The 22,906-nt window shown below is 26.2% G+C and overlaps 7 protein-coding genes across 7 annotated transcripts; 4 read left to right on the top strand and 3 right to left on the bottom strand. All coding sequences in view use genetic code 12, as the record gives it.

The window, feature by feature from the left end:
- Positions 1-2,557: 2,557 nt before the first annotated feature.
- Positions 2,558-3,541, bottom strand: KGF55_000044 (uncharacterized protein; the record flags this gene model as incomplete). The annotated part of the gene is made up of 1 exon (XM_051759295.1): positions 2,558-3,541. The coding sequence occupies one exon, from the start codon at positions 3,539-3,541 to the stop codon at positions 2,558-2,560; it is 984 nt and encodes a 327-aa protein (XP_051617250.1).
- A 302-nt stretch (positions 3,542-3,843) lies between these two features.
- On the top strand, positions 3,844-4,833 carry MEU1 (S-methyl-5-thioadenosine phosphorylase; the record flags this gene model as incomplete). The annotated part of the gene is made up of 1 exon (XM_051759184.1): positions 3,844-4,833. One exon carries the CDS (start codon positions 3,844-3,846, stop codon positions 4,831-4,833), a length of 990 nt encoding a protein of 329 aa, XP_051617249.1.
- Positions 4,834-5,083: 250 nt separating this feature from the next.
- Positions 5,084-6,835, bottom strand: PTR22 (Ptr22p; the record flags this gene model as incomplete). The annotated part of the gene is made up of 1 exon (XM_051759073.1): positions 5,084-6,835. The coding sequence occupies one exon, from the start codon at positions 6,833-6,835 to the stop codon at positions 5,084-5,086; it is 1,752 nt and encodes a 583-aa protein (XP_051617248.1).
- Positions 6,836-11,955: 5,120 nt separating this feature from the next.
- Positions 11,956-13,125, top strand: KGF55_000041 (uncharacterized protein; the record flags this gene model as incomplete). Its single annotated transcript, XM_051758963.1, has 1 exon — positions 11,956-13,125. One exon carries the CDS (start codon positions 11,956-11,958, stop codon positions 13,123-13,125), a length of 1,170 nt encoding a protein of 389 aa, XP_051617247.1.
- A 3,380-nt stretch (positions 13,126-16,505) lies between these two features.
- Positions 16,506-17,876, top strand: TOS1 (Tos1p; the record flags this gene model as incomplete). Its single annotated transcript, XM_051758852.1, has 1 exon — positions 16,506-17,876. One exon carries the CDS (start codon positions 16,506-16,508, stop codon positions 17,874-17,876), a length of 1,371 nt encoding a protein of 456 aa, XP_051617246.1.
- Positions 17,877-18,424: 548 nt separating this feature from the next.
- On the bottom strand, positions 18,425-19,237 carry KGF55_000039 (uncharacterized protein; the record flags this gene model as incomplete). The annotated part of the gene is made up of 1 exon (XM_051758740.1): positions 18,425-19,237. The coding sequence occupies one exon, from the start codon at positions 19,235-19,237 to the stop codon at positions 18,425-18,427; it is 813 nt and encodes a 270-aa protein (XP_051617245.1).
- Positions 19,238-19,864: 627 nt separating this feature from the next.
- On the top strand, positions 19,865-22,825 carry KGF55_000038 (Zn(II)2Cys6 transcription factor domain-containing protein; the record flags this gene model as incomplete). The annotated part of the gene is made up of 1 exon (XM_051758629.1): positions 19,865-22,825. The coding sequence occupies one exon, from the start codon at positions 19,865-19,867 to the stop codon at positions 22,823-22,825; it is 2,961 nt and encodes a 986-aa protein (XP_051617244.1).
- Positions 22,826-22,906: the final 81 nt, after the last annotated feature.

The raw sequence follows: 22,906 nt of genomic DNA, 5'->3' as shown, positions 1-22,906 counted from the left end.
ATTTTTCAATATTTTAATGAATTTATGGCTTATGATTTTTATGATTTTATGATTTAATTTTATTCCGTTATTCTTTTTTTTCAATGCAAATGAAGTTAAAATCATAAATAATTTTTAGACTTTTTCAATTTGATTTAAAACGTGCTAAAAAGTAAAGGAGATTTAAGAATATAGCTTTGTTTGGAAATGAAATTGGAAGAATAAAAAATTGAAATGATCTTTCTTTAAAATGTGGAAGAGTAAGTAATTTGATGAAAAATTTTAAAAGTTGTTAATTAAACGAATAAGAAATTAATTAGAATAATAAAGAGAGGTCAAAAATGGAAATATAGGGTTTAATTTTAAATTGACTAGTGTCTATTACTAGATATTTAAGAATAATGTAATTTTATAGAAGCTTTTTATTATTAAATTTAGGACTTTATACATTTTCAAGTATTCTATATACAAATCATTGAAATGAAAATACGTAATTCAACATTTTTATTTATTTAGTAGATCCGATCTGTAATCATTCTTTATACTCGATCCCTTTGTTGTATTAATCATTTCATGGACCCAGTAAACATATTGTTGAAGCATACTATGTACAAAACCGAAGTTAAAATTAGAAGGGGTTATTCTATTGTTGCAAAATAGCAATAATAATATTTTAATAATAATTTATTATTTAAAAATAAAATATAATTTTAAAATCTGAAACAAATAATTTTATTATCAGATTAAATACAATTGTTAAAATTTATTAATCACACCATTATTGTTGATTATATCATATTTCATATAAATTTCAATCTCAGAACTAAACATTCTTAGACTCTATTGATTCTTATCCATATAAACTCATTGTTTTCACTTGTATAACCTCTCCTTATTATTATTACTATTAGGATTATTATAATTTAAAATCTTAGCCTAAATTACTAAAATTAAGATTTATTAGATTTATCCGATTTTGTACCTGAGATTTTTGTACTATATAAGATTCATAAGATTTATATTAATACCCCTTACTTTTGATTAATATAGTTGTAATAATATTCATTCTTGACTAGCAAATTAAAAATTCTATACTTTCACAGTCAACCTTATTTTAATCGTCAAATTGAATTCAAGAACTTATTCCCCAAATGTCGTTGATTTGTTTCAAATTCATCAGCCTTGTTTTCAAATCATTAATAGAAAGGGGTTACTTCGTTATAATAAACGCGACACGACCAAGTTTTTAACATTGTCCCACTTGAAAATTTGATTCTCAAGTTCACTCAGACATGAACTAAACTAATTAATGTATGTTGATATGAAGAGAGACAATCGTAAATAATTAAACTTTCAAGAAAAATATTGAGTGAATTGCATGTTGTATAATCAATTCATTTATCTTTCGCTCGTTATTCTCCATTCACTAGGCTTATATACGATCATATATCCAATGATATCTTGTCTCAGTTAGATTGGTTCATGATTCAAAGTTTTAGTATCAAGACCATTAATTAGAACTCCTCGACCAAAGAAAAATATTGACCAAATTAAAGAAGAAATGTTTGATGAATCCATCCTCCTTGAAGAATCTTCGAAAACTTTTCTTCAAAGAAAAAGAGCATTGACGAGAAGATTATCAATCGTTGAGAAAATCCAATGTCTGGATTGGTACAGAGAACAGATTTCTTAGTTGAACTTGCAAATGAAACCGAAAACCAAATCGCATTAGATTTTTTGTAAAGTCAAGATGAACTAAGTCCAGAAGATAATATCAAAATTAAAAGATGGGGAAAGAGTAATAATCCAAGATTAAGAGAAAGGATGCTAAAAAAAAAACATGAAAAGTGTCGTTCCCGACCACCGGAGTATACTATCGCTCCAACTGAAATATGATTTTCCACTGGCAGAGTTGAAGAATTGTATATTCAAGTGGTTAAAATCTCAACTTTGTGTTATAATATTTTCTATTGGTCTCCTACTATTTTACTTGAACATTTACGAACAAGCTTAAGTATTATACAGGAAATGCACAAAATATATTTTATGCCACACAACAGAAAACTTATTTTGTATGTGTTTTTTTTTAACTTTATCTTGTACGTATTCGAATCAAAGTACGTCGAAGACATTTTAACCGAAACCAGCCTTAAAAAGGCATGAAGTTTTGGTAGTGTTTGAAAGTATTAATAGGCCTACAGGGTAAACAAATAGAGCTACATATTTAAAAAGAATATCCTAGCTCCCTAATTATAGCGCAAATCACCCACATGTTGTTTATATTTAAGGCTTTTTTTCAATGCGTTTTTGATTTTCATTCCAAGAACAGAACAGTTTAAATCACCATGTTTGGTGTTTTGTCTACTTATTCTAGTGAGTTAAAACCTAGTCTCTAATTTTTTTAAACTAGACAGTGGTGAAATTCAAGCTAATTTTTAAGATATTTCATGTTGTGTTTTCATGAATGAAGAATTATAAATTATCGGTCATTAACCTGACTAAATAATCATAATTGTATTAATATGCCATTAAATTATTCATTATCTAATCTATATAACTATATATGTATTAATTACTTTTATTCAACATCAATCTTACCTTCATCTTTTAATTGTTTATACTTTTTTAATAATTTTCTATTCAATTTTTTTCTTGATCCATGATGATTTTCAATAAATTCATTTGATTTTTGATCATTTTGATTTTGATTTTGATATTGATATTGATTATTATTATAATTATTATTATTATTATTATTAAAAAATGATTTTGAATTTCCCATTAATTTTTCAAATTCTTTAATTTCTTTTAAAATTTCTAATTTTTCAAATTTTTCTTTATTTTGTTGAATTATAAAATTTTCATTAAATTTTTTAAAACCTAATGGATCATCTAATTGATATGGTGGACTACAAACTAATTTATCTTCAGGTATAAAATCCCATAAATAATTATCATTTATATTATTTAATGCAGGATTTAAATTTTTTAATCCTGATAATGATTTTTTTAAAGGATGTTGTAAAGTATGATAAATTTCATTTTGATCTGGTTCCATTTGTGAACTTATTTCTTTACCTAACATTATTAAATGTTTATCTTTTTCAGATTGTTCAGTAGTTGTTTGACTATTAATTATAAATGATTTAATTTTTTTATCTAAATCTTTTGATTTTTCAGCTTTAAGTTGTTTTTTTAATTGTTGATTTAAATCAGGTTTTATAAATTCTCGAGGTATTATTAAATTTATACCTTTATTTACTGGTTTTAATTGATTTAAAAATATATTATATTGTCCTAATTCTTTGAAAATCTCTTCAAATGATTTTGATTGTTGATGTGTGGGTATTTTAGGAAGGTCTGTAATATATGGGTTTGAAGATGAATTTGATGAACTTGTCATTTGAGTCAGATTGGTTGTTGATTCATTTGTTTTCTTTCTTCCAAAGATCTTTCGATTATCTTTTGATTTTAATTTCGCATTTTCAAATAGTTTTTTATTCACTATAGTTTTAGTTGAGTTTGATAAACTTCTTGATAATCTAGGTAGTACCCTTGTCATGATTGATAAATTGTATTGATTAATGGCGAGATTCCTTTACAATCACTTTTAAATTTTATTAAATTCAATGATACTGAAGTATACACTACCTTTTGTGACGTGTCTGGTCTTATATTTCTTGACACTAAAGCCACAGAAAATTATTTAAAATACGTTGAAAATTATTTCCGCATTAAGATAATCTCCGTAAAATAAATTTTCCAATTTTAAACTCGTGGGACCAAAACTATTGAAAAATATAAAAGGATCAGCCAAATCCTTTAAATTGTATGGTAAAAAGAATAACTTTACCTAAATTCAAAATGTCAGTTCATAGAGATAAAATAGATGTATCAAAATTACCACATACTTATGATGGAGAAGTAACTTTAGCAGTAATTGGTGGAACAGGTTTATATGATTTACCAAATTTACATCCAGTTGCAAGATTAACTATATCTACACCTTGGGGATTTCCTTCAGGACCAATTACAATTTCTAAAACTGAATCTGGTTTTCCAGTTGCATTTTTAGCAAGACATGGTCAACATCATGATTTATTACCAACTGATGTTCCTTCAAGAGCTAATATTGCAGCTTTAAAAAAAATTGGTGTTAAAGCTATTATAGCATTTTCTGCAGTTGGATCATTACAACAAGAAATTAAACCAAGAGATTTTGTATTACCAACTCAAATTATTGATAGAACTAAAGGTAATAGACCTTCAACTTTTTTTGAAAAAGGTTTTGTAGCTCATGCAATGTTTGGTGAACCATTTGATTTAAAATTAAATAAATTAATTGCTGATTCAATACCAAGTTCTGGATTTTTAGAAGGTTTTGATAAAGAAGATATTCAACCAAAATTACATACAAAAGAATATACAAATAATAATGAAGATTTAACAGTTATATGTATGGAAGGACCTCAATTTTCAACAAGAGCAGAATCAAAAATGTATAGATCATGGGGAGGATCAGTTATAAATATGTCAGTATTACCAGAAGCAAAATTAGCAAGAGAAGCTGAAATATCTTATCAAATGATTTGTATGTCAACTGATTATGATTCTTGGAATGAAAATGAAGAACCAGTAACTGTTGAAACTGTTGTTGGTAATTTAAAAGCAAATTCTTCAAATGCTTTTAAATTAGCTTCTCATTTAATTGATGAATTTTCTTTAAAAGGTAATGAAATTGGTAATGATTTAAAAGGTTCAATGAAATTTGCTGTTAGTACAAGTCCTCATGGTGTTAAAAAGGAATTATTAGAAAAAATGCATTATTTATTCCCTGGTTATTGGGAAATTTAATTTTAAAGATAATTTTTAAATTAATAGATTTTGAAAACCAACATGTATAATTAATAGATTTAGAGATACAATTATGAAGTAATAAATTATAGATAATAAATATGTTTCAACTAGAAAGTATTCAATTAATGCGTATTTACCCGTAAGCCAAATTTATTTGGGGATCAAACCAGAGTCAGTATTTTCAAAAATTGAACTACTGGTTACAAGAAACAATTACCGAAATGATTATATGCATTGGTATAAATATTTAAGCTAAACTTTTGATTGATTTGGAAAAAGAAGTAACAGGAACCAAACCAGAATTAGTATTATTTTGAGCAAACTCAATTTCATTCCATTCATCTTCTCGAGCATTGTATCCACTATAGATGAACCAAAACAATACACCAGCAATGAAACAAGATACACCTAAGCCAGAATAAGTCCAAACCATTTTTGGATCAGTACTGACAGGAGATAAAGCAATTCCAAGAGCTGAACCAATAGCATTAGTGAAAAGGAACAACGACATCACAAATGACTTCATATTGACTGCTGCTTTACTATAGCTGTACTCCAATCCCACAACGCTAGAAAAAATTTCACTTAGTGCAATAAGACAGTATGCTGGAGTCTGCCATGCTATGTGGATGTTGTTTCCGTTGGTGCAATTGCTTGGATGATCAAAACATGGTCCTGCAGAATAAATAAAATGTTGTAAAACAGCCGCGTAAATCATTGCACTGGTAGCGAACATGAAACCAAAAAAGATTCTAGTGATAGGTTTGAACGGAGTCCATTTTCTGATGAATGGATATATAATTTTCTCCATTAATGGAATAAATAAGATGATTGAAAGTGAGTTGAAAGCTTGTAATATATCATTTGGTAATCCGTGATTGTTCATACTTCCTGCAGATGACACAAAATTGTTAACCATTTGTCCATAAGTAACCCAATAGAATGGGTAAAATAAAAAGATCTTGCATGCATAAAGAGTTCTTTTTATTTCATCTGTGGTGATTACGTTTGATTTGACATTCTTGAAAGTAAAACCATCCCTCATAGCTTGGAATGAACATCTAAAGGTTTCATTTATAATTCTATCTCCAACTGGAACCTGAACTGATCTATTTTTCCCAACAATTAAACAGAATATTGCAATGAAAAAAAAGCAAAATGTAAGCAAATAAGCAGCATAATAGGCCACGTTTGCACGTAAGGATGTAGTTGCCAATACTGATAATGAACCCACGTTAATACACATGTAGAAGATAGCAAAAATTCGCTGGATGGTTAAGGCATTAGTGACAATAACTCTTTCCCCATTCTTTTCAACTCTAATATATGCTTTTCTCTTTGGAACTTGATCAGCTAAATATGGTGAAACATTAGTTTTAATTAAACCAGTACCAATACCAATGATAATGATAGCAGTAATAAATCCACCTGTTGCAATACTTTTGTTCGTAATGGAAGGGATTGAAGTAATAAACAAGATGAAAATTCCAATTGAATAGATAATACTTGCAACAAAAATTGTTTTGTACTTTCCCCAATATGTATCTGCAAGCCAACCACCAAAAATAGGAGTAACATAACACCAAAATTGGAAAAAATATGATAAAGCTGTAGCACCTTGTTGTCCCAAGTCTAACATACCACTTGGATTATCATCTGGACCATTTTGCATATAATTTTGAAAAGGAGCTGATAAACCATAATAAGAAAATCTTTCAGCTAATTCAACAATGGCAATTAACCAAGCACTTAAAGGAATTTTTCCAGAAACATGTCTTAAAGTTTTCATTTCATATTCAGTTGGATCTCTCCCCTCATCATCTTCTTCTAAGGAACTATTCGATTCATCTTTTGAAATTAAAACTTTTTCACTACCTTGTTCATCATCTAATGATTTTGTGACTGTTGTTATATCATGTTGTTTTACATTGGTTGTAGATGATGTTTCGAACTCGTCTGTTGCAGTTGTGATAGCAACCGATTTTTCTGGATGTGACATAGGAAGTTGAGTAGTTTATGGAATGTTTTGTAAAAATTTGAAGATCTAGGATAATATAAGCAAACGATATCTAATTTAAACAAAGTTGAGATAGCAAAACTATGTTATCACGATATCATATTCCTCTTCACCCACAAAAATTTTTTTAAGACACTCTTATCTAAAGCGAATTAATTCCAGCTGACATAAGAAGGTCAAGAATTTTGTCAAATAAGTAATTAAAACTCTAGAATTTGTGCTAGGGTATTTTATACAAGTCGCATTTGATCAACTTATACAACAATTGAGATTCAAAATCCGGATCTAGTATTTCGCAACAATTAATTTAAATAAGCTGTAAAACCTTACACAAAATCTAGGATGAAACATAATAGCTTTATGCTAAGAAAAAAAAATACATGAAAAAATTTCATCTAATTTAACAAAACCAAAGCGATGATCATTTATCATAAGGCTCAACAACATACCAAGAAATTAATTCTAGCACGGCACAAGTTTTTGAGATCTATTGTATGATGTTAAGGGCATTTGATCCATGACATTTTTTCTTGTAAAATGGTCCTTATCTTCACCCATCGCTTCGACAAAAAACACGGAAAGTGCAAATCGAGTCAACTGCGGAATAATTCAACTAATGTTTCTTTGAAATTATATTTAAGCAATGCAACCAGTATTAATGAAACACAAACACTAACAATGTCAAATTTAATGTTCCAGAGAGAAACGAATCCAATACTTTATTGAAACGTTTTGTACCTAATTCTTTTCATGTCAAAAATTAGATTTTAATTATTATTACTCCATTTATGTATGTAACTTTTCTTAAATTTAGTGAGTATTCACTGAATAAATGCCGTACATCGATATTTTTCAAAAATTCAAGTAATTGGAAACGGAGCCGACAAACATTTAAAACTCTCTTTTGATTTTTTGACTATGCCGTTCACAAAATGTTTAGTGGGGAAATTAATAAGTCAGGTAAAGTAATTTGGTAATATATACGGTGAAAATTTTTAAATTTACTGCGAAGTTGACTATATAGATTGTTCATTATCGTTCAGTTTCAGTAGATGAAGTCGAGTTTTTCCATCTTCAAATATTCTAAATTTAAGGAAAAAACACTTCAAGGGACCCTTTTAAATTCCTCAAAGTGCAAAAAGAGGGTTTCAAATAGTAAGAAAATGGATTAGGGTTGCTTGTAATAACTAGTTCGTAATACAAATTAAAATTTTACCGTAGATTGTGTAGTCATTACAATGTTTTGAAAAATTAGTCTCTTCACTTTGGTATAGAATTCTCGACTTGAACTACTTGATCACTCGAACTACTCCATTGGATATTTTTAAAATACCTACATGGATGGTAAAAATAATATTGAATCCTTAAACATTTTGTGCACTACCAAATTGTATCTTGATTTTGACCATAAGCATGGAGCAATAAATACAATTAAAAAGTAAGAAACATCATGTCATGAACTTATCAAAGCATTCTGCATATTTTGCTTAACTTTGATTTCAATGTTGGGTCACTAGACCTTAGTTATATCTCAATCTTTAATTGATCTAATTACAATGGTTAGACTTATAGTGCCATTAAATTCACGGTTGCCAAATGTTCATTCAGATCCTGATTCTAATACTTCTTCAATCAAACTAGATTTAGTAATATAGAAAGTTGATTAGTCAATTTATTTTATTCACAATGTAAACTTTATACATGATCACTGTAACCTTTATTCCTGATAACAATTGATCAAGAATAAAATTAACTGATCAAGAATGAAATTTACACTGTGAATAATGTAAATACTTTGAGTTGAATGAATAACTTACCAATATTCTATTCAAGCTTAGATGATCAAGTGGTATACAATTTATCTTCACCAATAGTAAGAATCTACTGAAAAAGATCAATTGAATCCTTCTCATTAAAATGTCTTAATTTAATTGCAACATTAACTGAGCTTAGAAAACAATCCATCTATCATATTAGACCCAGTTTCATTTACCAACCTTCCAAAGTTATTTAAGTCGAAGCCCGTCTCTTCCAACCATTTAATTCTAAGAAATCCAATACTTTGTTATAGTTATAATTTAGAATGGGTGTCTTTTACTTATTCTTCTGTAAGCTTTATAATATGCAATGATCAAAGTTTCTTTGATGAGTTTTGATTCTGATGATTTCATTCTTTCCAATTAAAATTAATTTATGAAACCTTCACTAAATAAGTGTTTCTAAGTAATTTTATACTCCACTTGAGTTTTTTATATGAACTTTCGCAAAGTCTTATCAATTTGTTTATCTCATGAAACTAAAATTTTTCATCCTCTTTTATGAACATGACTTTGTTTATTGAAAGAAATTGAGATCGATATTTAAGTTGAAATTAATCATAAGTCCCTAATTTCGGTGATAATGATATGATAATGATATGATGATGATAAGCATGATAATACCGTTCAATCCTGTAACTATGACTCCTTTGTAGTCATCATGGTCTAATCAACATTCTCCCAAGTTGTTGTGATTTTTGTAAATTTGTGGAGATGTCTAAAACACGTTAATGTCAGAAATAATCAAGTTACGACACATAAAAACTTCAACTCACAAGATTAAAAAAGTATACAACAGATACATTAAGTCGCTAACCCGGGTAAAGAACAAAAAAAAAAAAAAGTTGCAAAATGTGATCTGTAATTTTTCGCAACCAACCTCTATACCAACTCCCACCTCATCATATTACGCATTGAAGACTCTAGGAATGTATGTATACTGTACTTGTGGTTATTTGAAACAAGAAAACACCAGCAGTTTGAATTTATAAATAGTTGTTGACTTTAAAATTGAGATTAATTTCAACTAATTCAAAAATCTAATGATCTTAGAAAAGCGCATGTAAGAGCTCAAATAATGTAACAAATGCTTGTTGAGGAGTAAAATTGGTAATGGTAAGCTAAGAGGAAGCTCCTAGCTATCCTGGTTTTGCACGAGAATGGTCGAATACACGTGAAATAGTGTCTTTAATACTAGTGTAATAAAATGAATTTTGAAATTTAGAATCAAGATGGATTTACAGGTTCAATGTTTGATTTCAACAAAAACAAGCAGCTGTATCAAAAACTTCAGCTCAATTAGAATCTAATTCATTAGCTTTTGATGTAATTTTGTCACATTGTCGTACCATAACAGCTAGAATTAGAAAATTTTGACGTTGGGTCTGAAATCGAGTACAACACATACAAAATTTGAGTTTGATCAATCAGCAATAGAGGGTATAAGTCTTGGGTGCTAGTGCTAAAAGTCTGACATAATTTTTATTCAATTATAATGCTGCAAATATCAAATGTTGTTGATGGTATTGGTGCCTACAAAAATTTTTTATCTTATGGCATTCTTTTGGAACAAAAAGATATCCTGAATAGCTGGTTCCTGATTATATTATCGAAATGGTGCATAATTTGCTTTTTGACTTGTTTGTTGGATTCTGAAGTTGTTGTTAGTTGGCTGGGGGATGAAATAGGGTGCTGAACGACAAAAATCACCTCAGATTGATGGTTTACGATGCTCATAGAACGGTACAACTGAAGTTATTATGAGACTAAGTCTCGAAGATTAGATTGCAGCTATTTGTTTGTCAATGCATCCATTACTTATCACTCAACGACTCAATATTGTTTATTTTTTTAATTCGAAGAAAGTACATGCTAAAAAGTTGAAACAATAAACAGATATTTTTGATGAAAAACTGGTCAGTATGATGACAGCGATTTATATTTATGGAAATACCGAAAAGATAGCAGATGTCTTATCAAAAATCTGATCCTTTTTGGACACTGCTGGCACGATACCCTTTTGCCTTAAAAATGCAATTTTCTCATCACAGGTTTGTCCAAAGCAAATAAGATTAGTGTCAAATCAAAGGGAAGAACATGCTCTATAAATCACCATAAAAAACTTAAAGATTGGCCAAACCTGCCAGAGGTGAGGCACCAAAATCAGTTAGAGAAATTATATCCAAAAAAATTGAAAATTTAAAACTTAAATTGAACTATGATCAAGTAACAACAGGTCCATCAAAGAATATGTCAAATAAAGCTAAGATCTGGGAGAATACATGAAAGTCAAAACGTAAAGATCTAGAAGGAAAGATCATTCTAGCAGCAACATTCAAGTTGACACATAGATAATGGGCTAATCAGGAAATGAACCCATTTTTCTCGACAAAGACTTCCTTGAATGTGATAGCAGAAGTAAGGATGATATTGATTGAAAACAAGTTTTTGATAAGTACTACATGCTTAAGGGGTTACGTAGCTTGTATAGGGAGTATTTACGAAGAATTGCTAAAGAATAGTATTTTGAAAATCATAAAATTGCAAAAAAAAAATTATTTTTTCTTTACCCGGGTTAGCGACTTACATATCATAAAATAATACATCATTAAATGATCGTTATAAACAAATTTTGAAATTAACTTAATGCAAGTAGAAGTATATACTGTAGTGTAATTTAAAAATAATTGTTAATTAACAAATTGTTGACCACAAATTTTCTCTTACATTGTTTAAAATTTGTAATTAATTTAACACAAGTTTAGATAATCGTATTCATAATACATAGCTTACATTACGGATTTTCAATTTAATTAATTTTATTAGAAATAAAAGTAATTAGAGTTAAGATCATCGTAAAAGCTTACATTTAATCATTATCTATTCCACTCTTTATTTGAAACTTCAAATTTCAAATGATCAGTTAATTAAAATCAATGAATTACCTAAAATGGAACCCAATTGTAAAAATATGAAACATGTAAGCTAGTAAATTAGTAAATCATTTCGTAAATCACCTTTAAGTTTATTCGAGCCCCGTAGCATGAACCCATCAAAGCTCAAACTCTACTATGATATGGTAGCATTAATTCTCAGAAAAATTAATGATAGACTAACTAAATCAACGCTTTTTAATTTCACTTTTAATTGTATTTAAACTTATAGATATATTATACTCGACTAAATAAAGCAACCACCTTCATCACTAACCAACTATCACTAAAACCTATCTCAAAGACACAACACCATCACATAAACATACTAAATCCCGAAATAACAATAAAAATGGGGTTAAATTTATTATTTATAGTATCAGGTACATTAATAACAGGAGCAGCAAATTCATTATTAACTAAATTTCAAGATAATCAATGTGTAAGGAATTGTTCATTTAATAATAATAACCTACAAGAAGGAACAAAACCAGAATATTTTAATCAACCTGGTATACAAACTTTACAAATGTTTTTAGGTGAATTATTAATATATTTTGTTTATTTAATTTATCGATATAATAAAATTAAGAATAATCAAATTGAATCTAATAATAATGAAATAAGTTGGTATTCAAATTTGAAATTAGCAATACCAGCAATATGTGATTTAAGTTGTACAACTTTATTAAATATTGGATTAATTTATATTCCTGTATCTATATATCAAATGACAAGAGGTTCAGTTGTTTTATTTGTTGCAATTTTTTCAACTATTTTTTTAAAAAGAAAAATATCAAATTTTAAATGGTTATCATTGATATTTGTAACATTAGGTGTTTGTATTGTAGGATTAAGTGGATCATCAAAAAGTGGTGGTGAAGAAGGACAAAAAGATATAAAAATGATTATATTTGGAATTTGTTTAGTTATTGGTGCTACTTCTTTACAAGGTATTCAATTTGTAGTTGAAGAAAATATATTAGAAAAAAATCCAATTATTCCATTACAATTAGTTTATATTGAAGGATTATTTGGATCTTTGATATTAATAAGTTTAATGATTTTATTAAATTTTATTTTCAAATTTAAATTAACTCAAGAAGAATTTTTAAATTCTCCTTTTAATTTATATGAATCATTTTATCAATTAATTTCAAATAAAATTATTTTGGGTACATCATTTTTAATAATGTTATCAATATCAAGTTTTAATTATTTTGGATTATCAATAACTCATCAAGTTTCAGCTACTGCAAGATCAACTATAGATACTTGTAGAACTTTATTAGTTTGGTTAATTGCATTAATAATAGGTTGGGAATCTTTTAAATTTTTACAATTAATTGGATTTATTATATTAGTATTTGGTACTTTATGTTTTAATGATGTTATAACAGTTGAACAATTTAATTGGTTACCTAATTGGTTAAAAGAAAATGATAAAATAAGTAATCTTGAAGATGAAGAATCAAGAAATTTAATAGATGAAGAAATTGAAGAAAGATTAATAGGTAAATGATGATTTTATGATAATGAGTTTAAAGGTAGGTAGAATTTAGAGCAATAAACTTAGAAGCTAGGTTTAAAATTAATAAAAAGTACATCAAAAAGAGCCTTATACATGTTGATTGATCTCTAATCCGAGAACTATGAGTTACCTCATTTCATGCTTTAAACCGGAAATATTAAATGCATAAAAAACATATTCAAGTGAAACATAAAAGATTCAATAGTAGATAGTATGACAGTTTTTTATAACATGAAGACTAAGGTATAATATGCTGACTGATTTTTAAATTAGACTACATGTTTAAGACAAGTAAGATCTACTTAATTAACTATGTGAAAGATCTAGATCAAGTTCTAGTTATTACGTATAGCACTTTGTGACTTAAAATGTAGATACAAACCGATTCAGTTTAAAGATGAGATTCGAGATACATGAATAAGAAAAATCAATTATATTTATGCATGTAATTTTATAAAGTTTTTTCATGAAACAAATTTTTAAACTTTTGAAAAAGAAATTGGGGAATGAAAATTTTTAATATTTATTACAATTTGATAAAACGTCTAACAAATATTAGAAATTCCTGTTTTGAATTATCTGTTTATTATTACTAAGTGATCAAGAATATACTACAAAAATAACTGGTTAAGTAAGTTTTTGAAGGTGTACCAGCATTATCGTAAGTAATTACTTTCTTATGTTTCAAAAAATAAAAATAAAAATAAAAAAACTTTTTCAATATACGAAATCTGTTTTATTGTACTTTATATTATGTAATATTTATATACAGGTACATAACGGTTACGTAACTGTATTAACTTTTACGTAACACTTATGTATGTATGCAAGCTATATAGGGCATTTATTATATGCAATTATAACAAGCATATACTACATTTTTATTCCCATAAACCAGTAAAACTAGTTCTTGTTTATCAAATAACATCTAAAATGTTGATGATGTGATATTGGAAATGTCAGTTGTTTTTGTAAGAAATTTTTAGTTGTCGTCAAATATGAAACCGTCTTTACCATGTCTAAAGTTGAGCAGAAATTTTTTTTTCATGCATCTTGGCAGATCTCACGATGAAAGTCAATAAAATAAAACTTTATTTTATGAATATTTTATGAAATGATCTACAGACCTTACGCTTAAGCTTACTTAAATCAATGATTCATATTTTGTGGAGGTAAGTGTAACTACAAAATTCAATTCACAAGGTAAAATTATGAAACAAAAATTTTCAAGTGAAACAAATTCTAGATTTGATTGATATTGCCATCTCTACCTAGACTTAAGAGGATTATGAGACAAACAGATTTAAAAAAATTGAAATTATTTTGTAACAAAATTGTTTGAAAAAAAATTTATAAATCTGATGATACTATAAGAGCTTGTAAGAGCTTGAAAAATGTGCTCCTACTTGTTACCATGATTCTCAATTTTATTAGCTTTCAGTACCTTTAAATCAAAATTTACATAGACTTAAAGTATCATCAACTTCAATAATTTTTACTTATTCTTGTATATCTTTTTCAAACATATGCAACTTAATGTAAGAGATTATGTACTCGTCTAATCTTGAAACAAATAGTAAATTATATGAATTTCGGATCAATTTTTGAACGAAACTTAAAATATGGACCAACTTTAATGATTTAAACAAGTTTAACATTTCTTTTGTCTTGATAATCAATGAACTCGCCATTAATTTTGTTTCATTGTTGTTTAAGAATTAAGGCATTTAGTCCAACAAGATAAGGTTTAAACAAGGTTAAAATAAAAACAAATAAACAAAAATTTTTTAGTTTAAGATTAAAACTAAACTGAAACACAAAATTGACAAACTGGCTATTGTTGGAAGGTCAAAAATCCATTTTTGTATACAAATAAGTATTTTGTAGTTATTAGACATGTTGGTTGGTAACTGATATTTACGTCGAATATATTTATTAAATACATATGTGCTATTTAAATAACCTAAGGCATTATGTTCATCATCTCAATATTACAAGATAACCAACTTGATTATTTGATGAAATTGTTTCCAACTTTAAAAGTTTTACTTTCATTTCTTGATCTTTATTTAATAATAATAATGTAGATCAAGTAAAAAATATTCAAATATATTATAGATCCAAACAAAATACTTCAATGATTCACAGTGAATTGCAAAACTGAGATGAAACTAATTCAATAATTCTTATTCAAGTAACTATTATCGACAAAAATCATGAAACATTTTCTAAGTAGTGACTAAAACTATAATTGTAACATGCAAGTAAAAAAAATTTATCGGTTTGATTTTGTAAATTAGATCAGCTTGGATCAATAAAAGAAAAAGTGAAAGTAAAGATCGTACAATCACTTAGGCTAAGGCTAAAATCTAGAACTTTAACTTGTTAAAATAGCAATTTCAAATCATATGCGTGACAATTATGATCCAATTAACTATACGGTAGAAAACGACGATAAAGAAGTGAATTCTGATAGTAGATAAAAGTGAGATCATACCTAGCTTTTGACTTAAAACCTTCCACTTACTGCTATTAGCTCATGAACATTTCTTGCTGTCTCTCAATTTTCTCCCTATCTCTTTCTTTTGCTAATTCTATTCTTTTAATAAGATAACATGGCTGGAAATTTGACGATAAATAATTTTTACTTGTTTAACAATAATAATAATAAATAAAGTTTGTGTAATATTCTAATTTATTTTATTCACATAACTGAAATTTAACCTAATTAGTACAAGTAATCATGTGATTAATATATAAAATATACCTTACGAGGTGTTACCGGAAAAACAAATTCACATGATATTATCCAAATTACACAAAATATAAATTGAAACGATTTTAAACAAAGCTGGTTACGCGATATTTTTATTTTATTTTCTTACTAAGTTACACAAAACAACAATATTATGTAAACAAGCAAGAAATTTACTTAATACTTTTAAAACATTATACATACATACAAAATTAATAGTAGTAAATTAAAACTGACGATAAATTTTCTTTATATTGAAACAATCCACTTAATATTTTAAATAAACAATAAATTCATTAACACTCCTTTCGTATTAAAAAAAAATAAATTTATACTACTTATTATCACTTTTCTTTTCATTCATTTATTAAAACACCAACTATTGATTCACTCCTTTAAAACAAACTAACTAACTAACTTACATTCATTCATTCATTTGTTTTACTTTTTTCTTTTAATTTAACCAACTATTAATTCATTCCTTTTAATTATTACTATAGTATTATACTTTTAAAGATTAAACAAAACAAATTATTCATTCATTAAACTACTACATTCATTTAATCAACTTATATTCAACTTATACATTCATTAATATATTCAAACATATTCAAAAATGAAATTTACAACAACTATATTATTTTCAATTTTATCATCATTAATAACTAATACACAAGCATCATGTACATTTGATGGAGGTAATTATTATTGTTCAGAAACTTCAAAAATTATTTATAAAAATATTGGATTTAGTGGAAGTTATCAAGATGTTACAAATATGAATGAAATAACTGGTAAATGTACTCAAGAAACTTTTTCATTTAATGGGAATTTATCACCATTAGATGAAGAATTATCAGTTCATTTTAGAGGTCCTTTAAAATTAAAACAATTTGGTGTTTATTATCCTTCAACCACTTCCCAAAATAATAAAAAAAGAGATGATGAAGATTGTAATATTCAACATTTTCATCATAAACATAAAAGAGCTACTGAAATTGTTCAAGTTACTCAAACTGTTTTTGTTGATGGTAATGGAAATTTAGTAACTAGTCAACAAACTTCAATTGCTACTGAACAACCACAACAGGAATCTTCAGTTGTTGCTCCTGCTGTTGAATCTGCTATTGAAACTGCTGTTCAAGGTAAAGCTTATAGATCATTATCAACTAAATCAGCACCAACTACAACAAGTTCAACTTCAACAGCTTCAACTTCAAGTTCTTCATCATCAACTGAATCTTCTTCACCAAGTGGTTCATGGGAAAGAAGTTCATATTATACTCCTGGTTCAGCAGATAATTGTGTATTTTTAAATTATCATGGTGGATCAGGTTCAGGTATATGGTCATCAGTATTTGGAAATTCATTATCTTATGCAAATAGTGATAATAGTGGAGGATCATCATCACCAATTGCTTTAGCTGATGTTACAATTGGTTCAAATAATGAATTTGTTATAATGTCAGGATCAAAATGTGATAGTTCTTGTGGTTATTATAGAGAAGGTTCAGTAGCACATCATGGATTTGGTGGTAAATTTAAAATATTTATATTTGAATTTGAAATGCCATCTGATAATTCTGGAGCAGGTTTTAATGTAGATATGCCAGCTATTTGGTTATTAAATGCTAAAATTCCAAGAACTTTACAATATGGTGATTCTTCATGTTCATGTTGGAAAACAGGATGTGGAGAATTAGATTTATTTGAAATTTTATCCAGTGGTTCAAATAAATTAATAAGTCATTTACATGATGGTCAAGGTACTGGTATATTAAATACTAATAATGGTGGTGGAGGATCACAAGATTATTTTGTTAGACCTTCAAGTGGTTCATCATTAAAAGCTGCTGTTATTTTTAATAATGATGAAATTCATATTATTCAAGTTGATGATTCTACAAATTTTGGTGATTCATTAGATGAAAATACTGTTAATGGCTGGTTAGAACAATCTGGTAGTATTGCAACTATTGGTTATTAGATACTTAAAAAAAGATACTTTTAAAAAATAATATTATTTCATACCTGACTATACATATGTAGTCTTTGTTTGCTTTTAGTTTGATTTTTCAATTTTGTTATTTGTTATTTGTTCATTATTTTGTATTTATATTATATAGTTTTAACTAGTTCAATAAAAAGTAAAAAAATTTTCATTAATTATAAAATAACTCTCATGTTTATCCTACTTTTGATTTGTTTTGATTTCTTGAAGATTTAAAGTTAAATAGGTAAAACAAAAACTTTAATAAATTGAGTTGAATAACGAATATTGGAAAAATAGAGGTTGATATATCTTAAAATTGACAACTAGTGAAGTTTTATTAATAATTATATTTTTACAAAAATAAATAGCTATTAACTTCCCTAAAACATCCTGTAACACCATACTTTCTTTTTCTTCTGAAGTTGATTAAAAACACTAAAAGTCATAAACATTATAAATCCATCAATTACTTTATACTATTTTTCTTCTTAAGTTGATTAAAAACACTAAAAGTCATAAACATCATAAATCCATCAATTACTTTATAAATTTGTTAAAAAATCTAAAATTTCATCAATTAAAAAATAAATTTTACTAAATATTAAAATAGTATCAATTTTAGAAATTTTAAAACTTTCTTTATCATTATCTTTCTTATCAATACCAACATTTTCTTTATTGTTGTAGTTCAGATCATTCATAATTTCATTAATTTCATAATAATTAATTAATGAAGAATTTGATAATTTTAAATTTAATATATTCATCTTTTTAGAATCAATTACTATATTTTCATTTTCTTCATTATTATCAAATGGATAATAATTAAAATATTTTGATAAATAATATTTTAATTCATTTTGATTTTGAGTAGGTTTTGTTGGTGTTAATGGTTCGATTGAAGTTGTTGATAAAAATGTTAAAAATGTATCTTCTTCTTCTTCTTTTAAGCATTCATTTGTCGAATTTGTTATAGGGGTTATGGGAGTTAATGGTTCAATAAATGTTGTTGATAATAGTGTTAAAAAAGTATCTTCTTCTTCTTCTAAGCATTCATTCGATACTTCATCTAAACAAAGTTCTTTTATCTTATCATTGGAAACTTCCAGTTCTATATGATCCAAATTAAGTTCGTTTATTGTTTCATTTAAACATCCTCCATCTTTGTAATCCAAGCAATTATCTCCCACTTCTTCAGAATTACTACTAGATACTACATTTAATGGTGAATCAATTATTAAATCAAATATTGTTATAGCAGCTATTAATTGTATTAGGAAATTTAATATTTCAAATTCAGAGTTATCTTCAACTTCAATATCATCTTTCATTAGCTCCTTAATGGATGTGATCATTATTGACATTTTGTCTTTCCTCTAGGTTTTCATCTATCGGACTGTTGAAATGGTTGTAAAAGATTGTAAATAATTTTGGTTGCAAAAAAGAATTGTTTGTGTAAGTTATATTCTTCCCCTCTTTTTCATTGTCTAACAATAGAATTATTTAGCGAGTTTCATTACTGACATTATTTTTGACACGCATTTTGAATGAGTTAGTTGTATGAAGACAGGTATACTAAGGGCTGAATAGATCTATCAAGCTGAGGTAGGTTGTACTACTTCATCATTTCACTAACTCTCCTATTGATGTATAACTCCTGTTCGACAACATTTATTAGACTTATTAGTGGGTGGCTTTAATTTAATATTTCACTTAATAGAAAAAAGATAAAAGAAATTGTAAAGGTTAAAAAAAAACAGAGTATATTTAAGTTTATCATTATTTTACAACCAAATAGTAACTACAAAGCAGACATATATTGTACAACTTCTAATCATAAATCCACTAAAATCACCTCAGCAAGCTTGCCAATCAGATACAGATAATGGTAATATAACCTCAACTTTTCATAAATCACATTATACTACCCTTTAATCCTTTAATGAATCAAATTATTATATAACAAATTATTATAAAAACAAATGAATCAAAATTTGAATTCTTCTAATTCTTATAATAATGATAATTCAATAATAAATTCATCAAATTCATCAAATTCAGTTGTAAACGATAGAAAAAATTCTGATCCAAATACAAAATTAACAAATTTTTTTAAAAATGATTATACAAATAACTCAACTTCTCCAAATTCATTAATCCCTAATATTCAAGGTAAATCAATTACAAAATTAACAAATAAACATACAACATCATCAAATAATGTTAAAAAATCAAAAAGATCAACTACATCAAGAGCTTGTGATGCTTGTGCAATAAGAAAAGTAAAATGTGATCCAAATACTCCTTGTAATCATTGTGAAATTAATAATTTAATTTGTACAAGAAATAGACAAAGAAAAAAATCAGGTCCAAAATCTTTAGCTAAAAAGACTTTAGATTCAATAAATAATTTAAGTGAAGTTATTGAATTAAATTCAAATAAGAAATCAGATTCATTAAATATACCAAGCCACGCTGTGTCTAAAAGTCCAAGTTTTATAGAGGATGAACAACAAAGTAGTAATCAATCAAGTCCTCCTGTAAGTCATAAATCATCTATAGTTCAATCTATAACTCCTAATAATGATATACAATCAAATCAAATACAAGAATCCCCTGAAGTTATACTACCTGTTACAACAATACAAGAGTCTTTGACTCCTAATAACTCATCTGAAGATTATTTAGTAACACCTGCTCATTTGATTGAGAATCTACGATTATTAGGTGATGAACCATGTATATTTGAATTAGTTAAACCATTAACTGTTGATTCTATTTTATTGAACTATTCAAAATTAATTCAATTTTTAGAAATAAATTATCCAGACTCCACCACCACAAACAATCCATACACCAGTGAAATAAATTTAGTTAAATATCATGAAAATTCATTATTTTTATCACAACTACTTATAATTATAACATTAAATCAAATAATAGCAGAAATGTTAATAAAATTAAAAAAGCAAAAATTTAAAAATTTTAAAAATTATTCTAAAAAGAATTTAATGTTTAGACCATTTAAAAATTTTAAAAATTTATGTCATTTTAAAGTTCTTGAAATTTTAACATTAATTGAAAAAAATTTTATTGTACCACCCATAATCCCCAAGATGAGATCAGATAAAACAAATCAATTTTGTCATTTAAATCAATATCAAATTTATTTTAATTTATCTTTGTCAAATATACAATTAAGTAATTATTATAATATTTTAAATTTAACAAATAGTTTAAATTCAACAAATGATTTAAATAATTCTTATGGTAATGAAGCTCAAGAACATCAAAAGATTCTTTATTTAAATAAAGCTATTAGCTTTTTTCAATTGATTAATTTAAAAGATACTGATCCAATCAAGCCATTTAAGGAGTTATATGAATTAATATTTATATTTGAAAGATATTATATAATTTTTAGTTCATTTTCTTATGGTTGGAACATTTTTAGAAATAATGACATGATATTGAAATTAACAAATTCATCTTTGGGAGCTGAAAATAGTTCATTTTTATTCAAATTGTTAAAATTTATTGATGATGAAAAATTAATTGAAGATATTTGTAAAAATTCAAATTTTAATATAACTTTAAATTATCAAAATGAAGATTCCAAATACTATGTTATAAAAAATAATCTCCTAGAATTATTAAAACAAACATCAGAATCAATTGAAAAATTATTAATTCAAATCTTATTATTTAAAATATTATTAATTAATCCATTAAATTTTGAAAATTGTAAAAAAGAAATATATGAAATTTTATTTTCAATAAGTATCGAATTAGAAAATTCAAATAATGATTTATTTAAAATTAAAATTTCAAATTATCAAGTTTTACAACCTTTATTACATATTTTAAAAATCTTTTTGGAAATAAAACAAAAAGAAGTTAAATTAAATCTTGGTATGAATTTAAAAGATCAAAATTTATTAGTTAGATATAGTGAATTATTAATATTACATTTACCATTTTTTAATAATATTAATAAATTAATTAGATCTCATAAAATTTTAAATAATTGGTTCTTGATGTTAAGTGAGATTAAGAAAGATAAAGATGATCAACCAGAATCGCCACAACAACAACAACAATCTCCACAACAGCAACTACAACCACAACCGGTACAACAATTTCAACCATATCAACAACAAATCCTACAACAACCTCAAACTCCAATAACAAATTTACCATTACATACAGGTATAACCCCAGAACAACCACAAAATTTTAATAATAATGATCAATTATCTTTTACAAATTTAAATAATCAATTTCAACTGATGCATCAAAAAATTGCTTCACAAATTGATATAAATGAATTATTAAAAGATTTTAATGTTTCAAAATTTAATGATGATTCAAATTCAAATTCAAATCAAAATTTAATTAATCTTACACCTATAATTCAATATAAACCAGATGATGAAGATGAAGAGGAAGAAGAATTGGAAGAGAAAAACGAAAATGATAAAAATAAGGAAGTTAATGACGAATCCGCAAACAGAAGTAATCTAGAAGAAGAAGAAGAAGAAAATGATTTTTTTAGTATAAGACCTAAAAATGAACATGGTCATAAATTTATAAATTCAAATAATTTAATTCAACAATCAATTCAACAAAAAAAAATAAATTCACAATTTCAACAATATCCAATAACCACAAATTCTAATTCTAACTTGAATCAAAATTTCACAATACCACCAAATCAATCATCATCAATTATAAATTTAAATAATTTAAATAATGCAAGTACAAGATCTTTTTTAAGTTTATTAAATGCTGCTAATTATATTGAAGATGAAGAAAATAATAATAATAATTTTAATTTAAATCAAACTATTTCTAATAATGAAGTTAATTATAATGCTAATAAGAATAATGGTAATAAACCAATTGGTGATTCTTCATTTTTTAATTTGAATAATTTAGGATAATTTTTGATGATTAATAAACAAAACATCCTTTCATCCATGAATCACGAATTGTAGTAACTGATTCTCTGATGTTTAGTTGTC

The sequence above is a fragment of the Candida pseudojiufengensis genome (assembly GCF_024610245.1).
Source record: "Candida pseudojiufengensis strain CBS 10847 chromosome Unknown scaffold31, whole genome shotgun sequence".
Lineage (NCBI taxonomy): Eukaryota > Fungi > Ascomycota > Pichiomycetes > Serinales > Debaryomycetaceae > Lodderomyces > Lodderomyces pseudojiufengensis.
The sequence above is the reverse complement of the archived record's forward strand: the minus strand, read 5'-3'. Positions and strand labels throughout refer to the sequence as shown.